The following is a 15,845-nucleotide window of genomic DNA, read 5'->3' as shown; positions in this document are numbered from 1 at the left end:
ATCCATGGTGGAAACGAGAGTGGCAGTCGGGCAGAGTTTGTTATGTTAGAGTACAGAAAGCGTAGCATAGTGTTTTCTAAAAGCTTTTCAATGATACGGCTGAATATTTAGATGATGGACGAGGTATTTGAATTTGATGGCCGTCCGTATTTATTTGAGCCAGAGGATATTCAGATTTCACAACAAGACTTCTCCTTGAGCGGGACTTTGACACATTAACAAACAGACAAAAGGTAAGGAAACATTTTATTTCTCTGTAGGTTCCTCTCAATGTTGTCAGACACTTATAATAACAATCTGAGCCTATCAGTGGCAAAAACAAGCACTTTTAGTGAATGTAACGTTACATTAACGCTGCTCATTTGCCCTCACAGCTTGTTTAGTGGCTGTTACAGCGTTATCCTTCAATACTGGACCAATTTAAAAAAATGTTGTTCCCATTAATCACTTAGACACAAAAACGTGTCCAGCTTGAAAAACACCCAAGATACCCTTTAAGTAAAAAATCAAATCAAAAAACATAAATATACTATACTATAATACATCTTGGGAAGAAGCTGAATAATCACCTGATTACTTCAATAGAAAAAAACATAAATAATGGCATGTACATATGCTTGTGTGTGCGGTGACGTACGTGTAGACCTTCAGGACAAAGTCTTTCTCCTCTTTGAGTTCTGAGATGGTCTGCAGCACGTCGCTCATAGCCAGGACAGCACAGCCGTACGGCCGGCGGTACTGAACATGCGGAGGGCCCTTCTTACTGTCATTCAACAGCATGCGACCTGCAACAGGAAGCAGGGATCCGATTTAAAAAGCTCAAATTATTTACTGTGTACATATATTTTTTTGACATAAACTAAGGTTGAGAATGTTGGTCACTGCGAGGATATTCAGCTTTAATAAAAGGTTGTATTCCTTCCTTTAATAAATGATTAATCACACACATTAATCTAATGTAGAAGCCGTAGTGGACTCTTCTCCGACAGCTTCTGAACAAACTCCACAAAGTCTTTTATTTCAGGGCTGGATTGTCAAACATTGTGTAGATATTGTCCCTCCTGTATGTCACACTGTATACCTTAGTAACTACAGTCTTACCTGTTCTGATGACCTGGGAGATAATGTACAGATCTCTCTTCATGTCTTTGTTGCTCAGGTCCTGCAGAGTCCAAGAAAAAGAAAGAAATACACAGGAGGTTCAAATACAGCACTGATGTTTTAATGAGACTATTCACACCACAGTAAGAGAAGAGAAGGTGGAGATGACACACAGCAAATATCAAGATTTATGTTCAAACGCAGGACTGGAGATTTCCTTGCAGTACTTTTTTTAAATATTTGCTCCAAGCACGAATACAGTTGCCTGGGAACCAGACGAATCTGCGAGCTCCTGTTTTTTATTTGCTCTGGCAGATGGTGCCCCTCCCCTTAGTACAGATTTCCACCAACTTCAGATGTATGTTTATCTGATATTCATCACAGTCGTTTATCTATCATGGTGTGTTTGAGACGATGACTGTAAAGAGGAGCGCCGTAGAGGCATTTTGGAAAACAAGCAAGATGGCTGCAGCTGACGTGGAACTTTCTGTTTGACAGACCAAATCGCAAATACTTCTGCCAGAGCAAATAAGACATGAGCTCGCAGATTCATCTGGTTCCCAGTAAAAACACCTTTTATCTTCAAATTCTGATGGCAAAAATGGCAACACTCATTCACAGATATATTGATGTTACACCATCACAGCTCATCTCCACACGCTGTAGTCTGTTAACATGTTTTCTTCACGTTTCGTTGCTCTGTTTGGATGTAGGTCCAGGGTTTCCGCCAGTGTACTGCAAGCCTGGCAGCTCGTCTGGCTAAAGTTAACCCCCCTCTGGGCCTAAGCATCGGGGAATTATGTATTTCTAAGATGTTTTTATTCTAAAATGTGCTATACAAGTAGCAAACTCCTAACTGTGTGTAGGTTGAGCGCTTATCGTTAGCGAGTGTCGGTGTGCCGTACAGACAGAGCTAGAGAGAGAGCGAGGGAGCGCGTGTGTTTACGGACTGATGGCGAGTATTAAGTTAACAGTATAGCTGTAAACGTAGCAGTGCAGTGTGTGTACGGTTTAGGCTGTCAGTGAATAAATGCTACAACTCCTCAAGACACAAGCCAAGTCCCAGACTAATTCGCATTTGCAATTTGGTCTGGCGATGTCAGGCTACCAAAACACTATTAGAGTAGCAGTATTGAATACCCTAAAGAGGACTGTCTTGTTGCAACGTTGGTAAATTATTAAATCCTTTTTTGCATCGTGGCTACGAGTGTGCGACTATTTTCCTGCACACAAGGCTACCGAACCCAGAGCTTGACAGAAATTAACTGATGTTGTTACAGAATAAGCTGCCATTGCAAAACTAGAATTTAAATTGTCATAATTAGCATATCAATTCTTGATTTATGCCCAAAAACATGTTTTGTGAGGTCACAGTGACGTTGACATTTGAATACCAAAATCTAATCAGTTCATGAAGAAACTCCCTACTGCTGTTCCTGAGATACTGTATTGCATTCACGAGAATGAGACATTTGTACGGACATACGGACAGACGTACGGACGAACAACCCGAAAACATAATGCCTCTGGCCACAGCTGTCGCCAGCGTGGTGGCATAAAAATCAAGAAACAGACTGTCATGTTTCACTTGCTTTTTTAAAATTCTTATTATTTTTCAGGTGTTTTATGACTTTATTAGATTCTGTAGAGAGACAACAGGGACAGAGAGAGAGTTGTTTGTTGTTGTCTCTTTACATTGTTTCCTGTATTGTTATCCTACTGCTTAACCTGGTGAATCAGCCTTACACAAACCTGCAGTGTGTCTTGCATTTTAGATGCTTTATTCAGTAAATGACACTGACTCAAATGGGGTTTCTATCATCGCTGAAGCACTCAAAGCAAACAGGAGGAGCTTTTGTCCAAAGAGACTCACACTAACACATCAGTGAAAATGTCTTTTTGCTGAGCTGAGCCACATGAGTGTGACTGAAGCTGCATCATCTTCTGGTTGATTCTACAACAGAGCAATAGGGGGCAATGCATCCTCACTTTTATACTTGTCCTCCCAGTTCTTCAAATGCACTCTCTACTAACTACATCAACCAACTGCATCTTAAACACATGCTTCACATTTTATAGGACTGTGTGTGTGTGTTACCGTGAAGAGGGCACACAGTCTGTCCACCTTCTCTGGATTCTTCGGCCCTCCGTTCTTGTTCAGTCTTACCATGAACTTCTCACTGAAACACACAAATAGAACAACACGATGTTTAACTTTAGAACATAGGTTTAATGTTGGCGAGTGCGAATCTGATTCCCTTTGACCTAAGAGATGTTTACAGAGGAACAAGCGGAGGGTGTTAGGGGTCTCTGTAAGTATCTGGACAGCAGGACACACTGGTCTATCGCTGTGACCTCATCTGCATGTCCTGCTCAGCCCGACTCCAAGGTGAAGAAACTCAGTCTACCCCGGAGGCCCTCCCTGAATCTCCTCCGGGGGGATTTGTGAAAGAGATCAAATTCTTCCTGATTTTTCCTCATGCCTCCTCTCTTCTCCCCCCTAGAGCCCCGGCAGTGAGGAAACTCTAAAACAGCGTGTCTCAGCCTTTTTCGCTTCAGGGAACTGCAAAATATTGCCTGCCGGTGTCAGCGACTCTGTTCTTTAACCCGTATTTATCCAGGGGAATATCACTAAGCTGACATGCTTTTATTCAATAACGGCGTGCTTGACATTAATACAGTTAAGCCTCAGACACGTTATGAGATTTTCTCCAATCTGAAAAGAGTGAGCAGCATGTACTAATCCACTGACATTTGCTGATTTTCACTCTCTTTGATGCTCACAAACAGGCTGCATCTGAAAACAATAAACAATAAATGAACACAGAGTTGTGGTTCCACCTGTACATGAGAATGCTTTATACCAAAATAAGCTTCATTCATCTCGCTGAAGTTATGGTTTGGGCTGCAAGTTGCACAGCATTTCTCAATAAAGTAGAGTTCTGTGTCATCATCAGTGTGATACTGTATTTATTTTACTCCTTCCTCTTGCAGAAATTCAACTTTCTCTCAAGAATCTTGTTGCTACCGACACGCAACACAGAATTGTGGGACGACTAGCCTCATCATGTTTGAATTAGGGTTGTCAAAACTAACGCGATAATAATGCGTTAGCGCAAATTCTTTTTAATGCCACTAATTTCTTTAATGCATTAATGCAACTTGCAATTTTTAGGTTGAAGCGAGCTCAGTAAAGCTAGACTGAAGATACTGGTATCATATGTAACTAGAAAACCTAAAGAATCCATCATACTAGCTTGTCATGAAAGGTTAGGTTTGGAGTTGTTCACATTAAGTTTAGTCAACAATGCTCCCCTAAAGAGTTCAAATCATTATACACTGTATATTTCACTATCTGAACTTCATCTTTACCATACAGAACCCTCTCTATGACATGATCATATAATTCCCAAACTACTAGAATTCGTCACGATTCTGTGTCATCGGTCACTCTGCAGGATTGACTTCAACATGTGTTTCTCCTGATAGAAAAACAGCTCTTAATAAAGTCTTTATTATTCATCATATACTCCCACACAATAAAAAACAACTCTCGGGTTGTTGGTAATGTTTGCACAATTCCCTGCGAACAACAGCAGCGAGGATCGACAAATCCCCACAACACACACTATGTCCGACCCTTTAAACTAAACAATTTATTCTAATCCCCCAGAGATACCGCCGCCCAAACAAACAAATACTACAAAAGAGAATAAATATGTATTTCTCCCCAAACAGTAGGGTGGTGTGACTCTGTGTGTGTGTGTGTGTGTAGGTTGGAGATGGGGGGAGGGAGTACAAAGAAAGAGCGAGTTAGTGGTTTTCATATTCAATCGTAGCTCCTGTTTCGTTGTTGCTGGTTGTTTTTTCTTGAGTCAGAGAGAGAGAGACACACACATACACATACATCAGAACACACACTCACTGCTCACCTACACACACACATTCATACACATACAAACACATACATACAGACACAAGATTGAATCAGACACACAAAACCAGAGATGAATTATTAACACTGTTTTATGTCTATGTCAATATGAAGGAGGCAACATGCATTCAGAAAATGTTCTGTTTGATACAAATGGCTTCAGATTCCAGGAGGTACGCGTGGATACACTCATGCACACGTAGACACACGGCGATTTACTGTAGATGGATGTACGCATGGATGCACTCAATCACAAGCACACGCACATTCTGTAGAGATGCATATGAACCAATAAATTCTACATCATAACCATTCATCCTCTAGATGTATGCAGCAGAGCCTCGGCCCAGGAAACACAGCACACACACACACTCAGTATGACCGGACGCTTTATTTCTCCAGAGGAATTTGTCCAAACACAAATGTTATTAAAATTCACACATGGGAGCCGCCCAAACCAACCACATCCTCCCACTATCAGCCACAGAACAGATCTGCTGCATGGAGCAGTCTGAGGAGGAGAGAAACAAGGATCTTACTCTCTCTCTGTCCAGGTTTCAACCTCCCCAGAACCCTAACCCTAACCCTAGCCCCGTTAACCGCAACACACATCACAATGGTTTTTAAGATAAAAAAAGTAAAATTTTTATTTTCATAAATAACTTTATGTATTATAATATTGTTTATTTGTTTAGTCAGTTTCACTGCAATTTACGCTTTTATCAACAAATAAGTATGGCCGAGCAGATGAAAGAGTATGAGAAAGAAAGTTACAGGGGTGAAAAGTGTATTTCTTTCTTTCTTTATTTAGTTGTTCATTTGTTACCTCAATGCAGAAAATGAGGAAGGATGCCAGCCAGCACTTCTTTTTTAATAATAACAATTATTATTTTATTTTTTTTTAATTTAGAGGGCGACCAGTGATATCAGTAGACCCTGAAATTTCAGCAAGCAAAAAAATTCAATGTTATGCAGGGCCGGCTTAAGGCATAGGTCATATAGGCGGTCGCCTAGGGCGCTACCTTCTGGGGGGTGCTGGTCGCCATGTGTTGCTGTTTACGGGGTTAGGGTTAAGGTTCTGGGGGGTTGAACCCTCACCCTAACCCTAGAGCGATGCCGGCGGGGGTTCCAAATTGGAATTTCGCCTAGGGCACCAAAAGGACTGGAGCTGGCTTTGAATTAACGGACGACAGGGAGGTCATTATCCCTTACTTGGTTATATCAATTACCCTGAAATTACTCCTGTGGTCACTGTAAAATTATGTAAGAAGAAGAAAAAACAAAAGAGGAAAATGATGGTTACAACATTATGGTGAAAAGAAGAAGCACAATGATCCAGTGAGAACAGACTCCTGCGAGTCACACCTTGTAGAGATGAGATTTTAAAACCAGTGACAGAACACAGGGAGAGATGCTCTGCTGGAGGAGAACAAAGCTTTGTCCTGTTAGAGCAGAAGGAAGAGCTAAATAACTGATGGTGGCAGAACGCAGGCTGTAGGTTTCATGTAATTTCTTATGTATTACAGGTTATTGGTAAAGTGGGTCAAATTGAGCTTAGCTCTAATTATGTGCCTGCAAGTGAGCATCTTAAAATCACATTGAACTTCATGACTATCTCCTGTGCACTACACGTCACGCCATTGTGGGTTTCTTATACATGTAGTTTAGATTCAATTTGGCTCACTTTGTATTACTTGCATTTAGACCAAGCAATAAGAAGCGAGAGAAGTTCACAGAATGAATCATAAACTGAACTGCCTCATTTCAGCTCAGATGTTTACAAAGAGTTATTTGTCTAAATGGCTCATCAACGTGAAACTGCGTAGGCTGTAACCTTACTGCTACAATACACTGATAAAGGTTTACTTTGCAGCATCCTGACCAAAGATTTATAGCCTAATTCAAACAAGCAACATGAAAACCTTAAACCAGACACTCTGTCTGCCTGCAGCGACTGAGAGGAGAGACAAGAGGAGAAATCTGTGGAAGGTTTCAGCTTCCTCTCAAAAGTCCCCACAGAGACACACTGAGGACTCTGGGGAAGCAGACCGAAGACAAGACAGAAATCACCTGCTGAGATTCAACCACCTCTCAGGGATCCTGGTGATTACTGGACGCACAATAACAAGAGGTAGAAGCAAAGCATCACTGACACACACACTCACTCACACACACACACACACACACACACACAAACACAAATTGGAGTTTTAGTGGCATGAATAATCCTCAGAGGGAGCGCTGCTCTGAGGGCAAACACTCTCAATGAGTGAGTTAAATCTCAATAGCTGGAGAATTATTTGGAAAGTTACTTTCAACCATGAGTTCCTCTCCTCTCCTCTCCTCTCCTCTCCTCTCCTCTCCTCTCCTGTTTCCTCTACTCTCTCGTTTCCTCTCCTCTCCTGTTTCCTCTCCTCTCCTGTTGTCTCCTCGCTCCTCTCTTCTCTGGTTTCCTCTCTCCTCTCTCGTTTCCTCTTCTCTCCTGTTTCCTCTCTCCTCTTCTCTTGTTTCTTCTCATCTCTCCTCTCTCGTTTCCTCTCCTCTCCTGTTTCCTCTCCTGTTGTCTCCTCGCTCCTCTCTTCTCGTTTCCTCTCTCGTCTCCTTTCTCGTCTCCTCTTCTCTTCTGTTGTCTCCTCGCTCCTCTTGTTTCCTCTCTTCTCCTCTTGTTTCCTCTCTCGTTTCCTCTCACCTCTCCTCTCGTTTCATCTCCTCTCCTGTGTGCTCTCCTTGTTTCCTGCCCCTCTCTTCTCTTTTGTTTCCTCTCTTCTGGTTTCTTCTCCTCTCCTCTCTTCTCTTGTTTCCTTTCCTCTCTCCTCTCTTCTTTCCTCTCCTCTTACTTCCTTTCTCCTCTCCTCTCCTTTCATATTTCCTCTCCTCTTATCTTGTTTCCACTCTCCTCTCCTCTCTCGTTTCCTCTCCTCTCCTCTTGTTTCCTCTCTTCTCCTCTTGTTTCCTCTCTCGTTTCCTCTCACCTCTCCTCTCGTTTCATCTCCTCTCCTGTGTGCTCTCCTTGTTTCCTGGCCCTCTCTTCTCTCTTGTTTCCTCTCTTCTTGTTTCTTCTCCTCTCCTCTCTTCTCTTGTTTCCTTTCCTCTCTCCTCTCTTCTTTCCTCTCCTCTTATTTCCTTTCTCCTCTCCTCTCCTTTCATATTTCCTCTCATCTTATCTTGTTTCCACTCTCCTCTCCTCTCTCGTTTCCTCCCCTCTCCTGTTTCCTCTCCTCTCCTCTTGTGTCCTCTCTCATCTCCTCTGTTGATTCTGCTCCTCTCCTCTCCTGTTTCCTTTCTCCTCTCCTCTCCCATCTGAGCGTCCCAGAGGGGCAGGTCTTGTCATTACACTCTAATGCTGAGTCAGACTAGACACTGAAAACCGGCTGCCAAGGTCAAATGTATTTGTGGGCTGTGTTGTGTGTGTGTGTGTGCATGTGTGTGTGTCTTTGTGTGTGGGTTATGAGAGGACAGAGCCTCTAGCTGGTTTTCAATGAAGAGACAGAGAGGAACAAAATGAACAAAAAGATGAGGGAGTGTTTGTTGAGCCCATGGATGTATTAAGAGAACTGGATACAGCGTTGGAGGCGGGGCCCCGTTCATTCCTATGAAAGTTGCTCAGTGATGCCAAAATGGCTCGACTTCCGACTGGAAAAGTACCCGGATCTTCTGGCGATCTTCCGCATCCATTGGGCCCATGGAGCAGGCGCTGTAGCGTACGCTTGGTCACAGGGTCACAGCCATCACGCTGTCGTCACAGCTTGCTAACTCCACCTCAAAGCCCTCGCTCCAGCCTCGGTCTGGGTCTCATTCACATGAACGGAGGAAGGGAAATAACTCTGGATTCAGCTATTAGTGCATTTTTATATCTTTTAGGATCTAATGATTTAAATAAGGACTAGTGTTCGTACTGGCAAGTTGATTCATCTCAAAAACATTATCCGCTGAGTTACAAACGTCTCATTCCCAATGTAAGTCTATGGGAAAAAGTATTTTTGGACCCAATGGCATCACGTGACGGACACAGAAGTTGTTGCAACGCCGTTTGGCCACTACGAAAATTGGGATCAACAACCGACACTCTTCCTGGGGGCTTGGTTAAACCCCTCTCTTTTTCCTGGAGGGATCGATTTCCTCTTTTTCCCCGACCCCCCACACCCTCACACACACACACACACATAGCTCTCTGCAAAACATTTGTTTAACATTCTTTTGGGGGCATTTTCCATTTTTATGACAGGACAGTGGATAGAGTCGTGAAAGGGGGGAGAGAGAGAGTGGATGCGGAAAGGGCCACAGGCCGGATTCCAACCCGGGCCGCCGCGGTCAGGACCAAGCCTTAATACATGGACGCCCGCTCTACCAACTGAGCTAACCCAGGCGCCCACATTTGTTTAATATTCTCATTAACCCTATACTGAACTTCACTCTGCTATGTACTTATAACCCCTAAAACACACACACACCCTCATGCCATCACAGTTGGCCTACATCAACCTCATTATTGGCATTAGCAATTCCTTAACTGTTAGCATTGTGATTACTCCACTAATGCATAATTGATGTGAATCATTATGGGGTCATGTATTATTCACAGCAGCGCTGTGTGGCCACTTGCCACTATTTGTTCCACATTATGTCAGGTGTGTGTGTGTGTGTGTGAGAGAGAGAGAGAGAGAGAGAGAGAGAGAGAGAGAGAGAAAGAGAGAGAGAGAGAGAGAGAGAGTACAGTGGGTGAAAGGTTATGTAGAGAGCAGAGAGAGAAAAGATACACCATGTATATGCTTTGGCAGTATTGTACTTAAAGTGGCTATATTCTATATTTTTGTAATAACGACGTTTCAATGACGTGTCATGAAATGTGTCTCTGATAGTGATAAACCTCCAGAGAATGATCAGCTGAATCTGCAGCTCCCCACAGCTTTACGGAGCTTAATAGTGCGTTTCAGCTCATTGTTTATCTGTCCAGGCCACAACTTTACTGCTCTGGTTCACTCTCACTGCTCTCTTAGTGTTGATTTCAGAGAAGAAGCTGTAAAAAGCCACCATACTTTACCTGCTCAGGTACACTGAACCCTCTCTGTTCAGGTACACTACTTGCTCAGGTACACTACCTGCTCAGGTACACTGTACACTACCTGCTCAGGTACACTGTACACTACCTGCTCAGGTACACTGTACACTACCTGCTCAGGTACACTGTACACTACCTGCTCAGGTACATTGTACACTACCTGCTCAGGTACATTGTACGCTACCTGCTCAGGTATACTGTACTCTATCTGCTCAGCAGCAAACAGCAGCCAGACACAGTTAGAGTCTAACTGGTGAACATAGAGGAGCATTTAGAAGCTAAAGAGACGGATATATTGGACTTGTATTTATCAGGTAGATACAAAGACAAAGACCCCTAATGAATCATCAATGTTGCTCTGTAACTGCTGGATGTGGGAATAATCAACTGTTTGCTAACAAGTTCAACATATCAACTCAAAAGGCGATAATATGTCAATGTTTCAATGTTTCCACTGCCCCCAAGTGGCCAAAAGAAATCAGCTATTGCAGCTTTAAATATGGTAATAGTAAAATGTTTCTACCTGATAGTCTTCCCCTCTCTCAGGTCATACAGAGAGAAGAATATGTCGGTGTCTTCTCCGATGCTGTTGTAGGTGAAGCTCTTCAGGTTGACCAGTAGGTGGTGAGGTACTGGCACTCTGCACGGCTCCCCGTGTCGCTGACGAGTACCGTCACCCTGGAAATACACGACAAAACAAGCATTATGGGAAAATGTATTATCTTATAATTATAAATTATTAAGCACGTCAGTCCTGTACAGACATTTAACATTAATAATAAATTAACATATCATCTCATCTATTAGTTTAGTTAGTGGGAAAAAAAAGATCTCTTTATTGATAGTATTTGTGTTTAAATATGCCACAGAAACACAACCTTTTGAAAGGTTGTTATATTTCAACAGATTCATGAGGATAGTCCAACCATCAACCATGGAAGAAATAACCACCGTATCTGCTTTGTGCATGTTGTGGAAGTCCCAGATATGTCAGAAAACCAAATGCTGTCGCATCTGGGTTCAGAACATCACCCAGCGGTGCTCTGTGAATTTCACCAATCTGTATTCACATACAGTGCCATTGCACTGTATCTAGCAAGCCACATGTTGCTACTGTGGTATGAACCCAAAATAAAGAGACTGTGCTGTGATTTATTTGTGATAAACGGATCAAAATGAAGCCAAAATAACTACATAATGTTGTTGATTTGTAAAAAGTCTGAATTCGTGCTTTGTCAGGTCTGTCCGGAAGACAAAAAGCAAACAACTTTTGAAATGCTTGTTTTCTGAATGGAGTTTGGATTGATCAGTAGTAGCTGCTCCATCAACACTCAAGATAAAGTCAACGAGTCATAAATACGGCAGCGACGTTGTTGTTTATAACATAGACATCTGTGATTCATACGCATACATTTGTACACTTGTACTTTACCTGTGTGGTGCTCTGCTGAACACTGTGTCTGCTGGACAGATGCTGTGGAAGACAGAAAGACACAAAACGTTACATCTCCTATCCTCGTCTCCTATCCTCTTCTTGTTTTCTCTCCTATCCTCGTCTCCTCCCCTCATGTCCTCATCTTTCCTTATTTTCTCTCCTCTACTTGTTTCCTTTTCTTTCTCTTGTCTCATATCCTCTCTGCGATTCCTCTCCTTTCTTCTTGTCTCCTCTCTTTTCTTCCTCTCCTCTCCTTGTTTTACCTTCTTGATTCCTCTCCTTCCTTTGTGTACTCTCCTTGTTTCCTATCCTCTCTTTGTTTCCTCTCCTTTCTTCTCATCTCATCTCCTCTACTCTCCTGTTTTCTCTTCTTGTTACCTCTCCTCCCTTCCTCTCCTTTTTTAATCTCCTTGTCTCCTATCCTCTCTTTGGTTCCTCTTCTTTCTTCTTGCCCCCTCTCCTCTCCTTGTTTGCTACACTTGTCTCCTATCCTCTCTTCTCATTTCTTCTCGTTTCTTTTCCTCTTATTTCCTTACTTTATCTTCTAGTTTCCTATCCTAACCTAATTTCTTCTCCTTTCCTCTCCTCCTCTTCTGTTTATTCTCTCCTTGTCTCCACTCCTCCATTTCTTGTCTCCTGTCCTCTCCTGTCCTCTCCTCTCATCTCCTCCCCTCCTCCTCTTCTCCGCTACTCTCCTCGGCTCTATTGTATTTCATTCTGTTCTCTTCATTCTCCTCCTCAGATGAAGAAAATGCTTAAACACCCCAGAGACTCATTACTCCGACATGTCTCTCTAAATCTCGTGAGTGGTTGCCGGAGAAGAGAAGGAAGGAGGAGTGAAAACCTGTTTGATGAATTGAAGTAATGACTGTCAAATATTCCAACCTGAGCAGAAAATTAATACCAGCATGCAGCCACTTCCTCACTGACTTCACTTCTGAATTATTCCAGGTAACCAATCAGAAATGTTTTGCTTCGATGCGTTCGGCTGGCGTGAAAAATCATATAATGAGAACGACCTTCATGGCAACACATGTTTTTACATTATGGACATTATAATATGAACATACCTCCTTATAGGGGATTCCGTATCTATATGTTTATGGTCACTGGATACCCTATTATTATATTATTATTAATTACACTATTAATTTTTTTACTATAACTACATTATTTCGTTATCCATATTGATATCATTGATGTGATATTATACATTTACGAATATTGACATTTTCATGTATATAATCTGGTTTTATATGTTTGGATACATGTAAATATCTTTAAGTGATTATTATGATTATCTACCCAACAAATAAATGCCCAACAGTTTTTTAAATATATATTCAGAGTGAATTATCTTGTGATTGATTGTTTTCCTATTATTATTCTACGAAGTTTCTTATTGCTTACTTTGTATTCTAGTCTTTTTTACTCCGGTGCTGAAACGTATTCTGCTGCTGCAGCAATAATGTAAATTCACCACAGGGATCAATGAAGTTTAATATGATCTTGTTTTCTTTATGTTGACCTTTTCTTGGTCAAATGTAACAACCGACACCGAAACACAAGGGAATAGCCATTTACTGAAAATAAACAAGTCACCAACAGGGAAGCATTTGAATTATAATTTCATATCCGTCTCTTGTCTGTGTAACTTCCTTTTGTTTGTCTTTATTTGTTTTTGTACACTTGTGTAAAGAAAACATTGTGGGTCCGTAATACCATCTGAAGTAACTGAAAAAGTCCATTATACTCCATACAGGAGATGTCTTTACTGTTTCTCTTTCTGGATGTTCTCTGTTGCCCACCTTCCATCCTACCATCGATCAACTTTACCACTTTATCTCTCCGTTTCTCTTTCTTCCTCCTTCTCTCATCCTGTCTCCAGATCAGTCTCTAGGCAACCGAACAAAGGGGGAATCACCACGACTACAGTGTTTGACTGGTACAGCTCAGCTATTTAAAGCAGGACTGATGCAAGAGACAGAACATCGTGTTTTACTAAGAGACCAACCAAGAATACTCCTCATATTGCAGCAACTCACACCTAAATTAAGTAGCTTTTTTGTATTCAGAATATCTTAAAACTGTCCTGGAAGTCTGACACAGACTGACTCACCGGTTATCCGTCCATGCGATGGATATATTTGGAACAAAGTTTCAAATAATCTACATTTGGCGAATGAGGTGGCATATTTTGAATATTAAACAATACTTTCACTATTAGTTGGTGACTTTAGTGCCTAAACACGTCAAATGTCAGTAATTTAAAGATGAAAGAAAATATATCCCTGACTATTTACCCTTTTTTGGATCATTCGGTCTCTCGTATTTGTGATATTTCATGCATGACTCAAATGCAGCATTATATCTCAGATAGCAGCCAAAATGATTAACAAAAGTATGTTGTTTTGAGCAGAATCATGAAAGGGTCATTACAGTCATTGGTTCAGATCTTTAGATCAGCGGATATGTATGAGTGTTGATTTGATGAACTACTTTTGAAGTGGCATGAAGTACCCTGATGAAGCCTCTAGAACCGGAGAGCCTCAACTACCAGGGGCAAAAATTATGAGACGAAAACACAGACAACACATAAAAACAAGTTCACTGATATCTAAATGTACACTGTGCCATGGATACCATGTTAAAGATGTAAAGATGTTTGCAAAGAGCCTATTCCTCAGATTTGGGACAATGTTGTGATGTTTGTGTGTTTATCTTATACTGCACTCATAGTGGCGATGTAATCCTGGATTACTGGGCGTTTCAGATCTGTTCAGATACCCTCACCTCAGATGGGATTACTCAGTCCCATAATGTTATCCAGTGTGTCAACAGCTCAGACTGTCAGCACTAAATAAAGGTCTTACCATCTTATAAAGATCTGACACGCTTATCTGGTCTTCATCCACCATCTCAAACTCCTTTCTGGGCACCAAGTCCAGACCCAGGTGTCTGACAGACAGAGAGGAAGACATAAAGAAGGAGAGAGAACATTAGTGTCTTTTATAACCTTCACAACCTTGTACACTATTTCTGATATGGATAAAGGTACAGAAACCTATCCACCAACACACACACACACACACACACACATACGTGCACACACGCATGGACGCACACGCGCGCGCAGGCAGAGTATATTAAAGTAATTTTAGATTTGGCCTCCAGGGATATTGTTCCTGTGGATTACTTTCTGTTCAATCTCAACAACCACATCTTTCACCTCCAGACCTGTGACCTTGGTCTTAAAGACCCGGAGCAGAATATTCTCAGTAAAACGCTCTCGTTCACTGTGAATGAGAAACTAAATGTCTATTTCTGTGTCACTGGTGAAAGACGAGAGCCAATAAATTGTGTTTAACCAAGGCTCCAGAGGCAGAGGAAACACATCATCTTTGGACGATAAAGTTCAAGAACTGAGAGCTGAGGGTTGTTTCCATTATATTTTACTAAGATGTGACCAAGAATACCTCTGAGCTAATAACAATTCCTTTATTTCTCTAAAATGGGGTTACATGTAATTATCAAAGTGTTGCTTTTTGATGATAAAAACTAGGGCTGCAACTAACGATTATTTTCGTTATCAATTAATCTGAGGATTGTTTCCTCCATTAATTAATAGATCGTTTTGTCTTAAAAATGTCAGAAAATAGAGAAAAATGCCAGGCTACCATATCTCTGTTTAAAGGACCACTAGCCTCAGTTTGGACACATGCATTAACAGAAAACCTGAGGAATCCATTGGTACCAACCATGTCATACTAGCTTGTTGTGAAGGAGGCTGACTAACGCTCCAAAGTTAGGCTAAATTGTGGTGAGGAAAAACTGCCATTTTCAAAGGGGTCCCTTGACCGCTGACCACAAAATGCCCACTTTATGATAATCACATGCAGTCTGGGGCAAAAACCAGGCAGTTTTTTGAATGCAGTATTAATGTGTTTTTTTTGCCGATTCTAAAATGGTGTATTTGAATATTTCTGCATACTGGGGTCCCTAAACAGTTTAAGAATTACATAAAGTGGGTATCACTGTAAAGCTGAGACTCTTGTGGATCCAATGAGCCCAATTGTATTCATGTGTGATGATGTTAGTCCCCATAGGAGCCATTTCATTATATTGATTTTTTAAAATCTTGACCTCACTGTTAAAATGATCTGTGGTGACCTCTAGGATAATCACAGCCTCATGAAACTTTACAGCCACAAACTACATACCTAGAGCATTCAGAGGATGGATGGCTTTCCTAGGTAGATTGATAATAAGGGGGTTTCCGAGCAATTTTCAGAACAGAAGTGTTCGCCATCCAATTG

The 15,845-nt window shown here is 41.6% G+C and overlaps 1 protein-coding gene across 15 annotated transcripts in view; it reads right to left on the bottom strand.

The window, feature by feature from the left end:
• The window catches only part of LOC141768708 (dedicator of cytokinesis protein 3-like), a 239,196-nt gene that overhangs the window by 46,961 nt on the left and 176,390 nt on the right, over positions 1 to 15,845 (bottom strand). For all 15 annotated transcript variants that reach the window (XM_074637029.1, XM_074637073.1, XM_074637051.1 and 12 more), the window contains 6 exons: positions 14,403 to 14,487; positions 11,527 to 11,568; positions 10,618 to 10,772; positions 3,200 to 3,281; positions 1,102 to 1,162; positions 638 to 785 (listed from right to left, as the gene is read on the bottom strand). In XM_074637029.1, the coding sequence (XP_074493130.1) occupies positions 638 to 785; positions 1,102 to 1,162; positions 3,200 to 3,281; positions 10,618 to 10,772; positions 11,527 to 11,568; positions 14,403 to 14,487 (573 nt within the window). The remainder of the gene's footprint in view (positions 1 to 637; positions 786 to 1,101; positions 1,163 to 3,199; positions 3,282 to 10,617; positions 10,773 to 11,526; positions 11,569 to 14,402; positions 14,488 to 15,845) is intronic.

Source organism: Sebastes fasciatus, chromosome 1 (assembly GCF_043250625.1).
Source record: "Sebastes fasciatus isolate fSebFas1 chromosome 1, fSebFas1.pri, whole genome shotgun sequence".
Taxonomy (NCBI): Eukaryota; Metazoa; Chordata; class Actinopteri; order Perciformes; family Sebastidae; genus Sebastes; species Sebastes fasciatus.
This window is presented reverse-complemented; position numbering and strand designations above follow the sequence as displayed.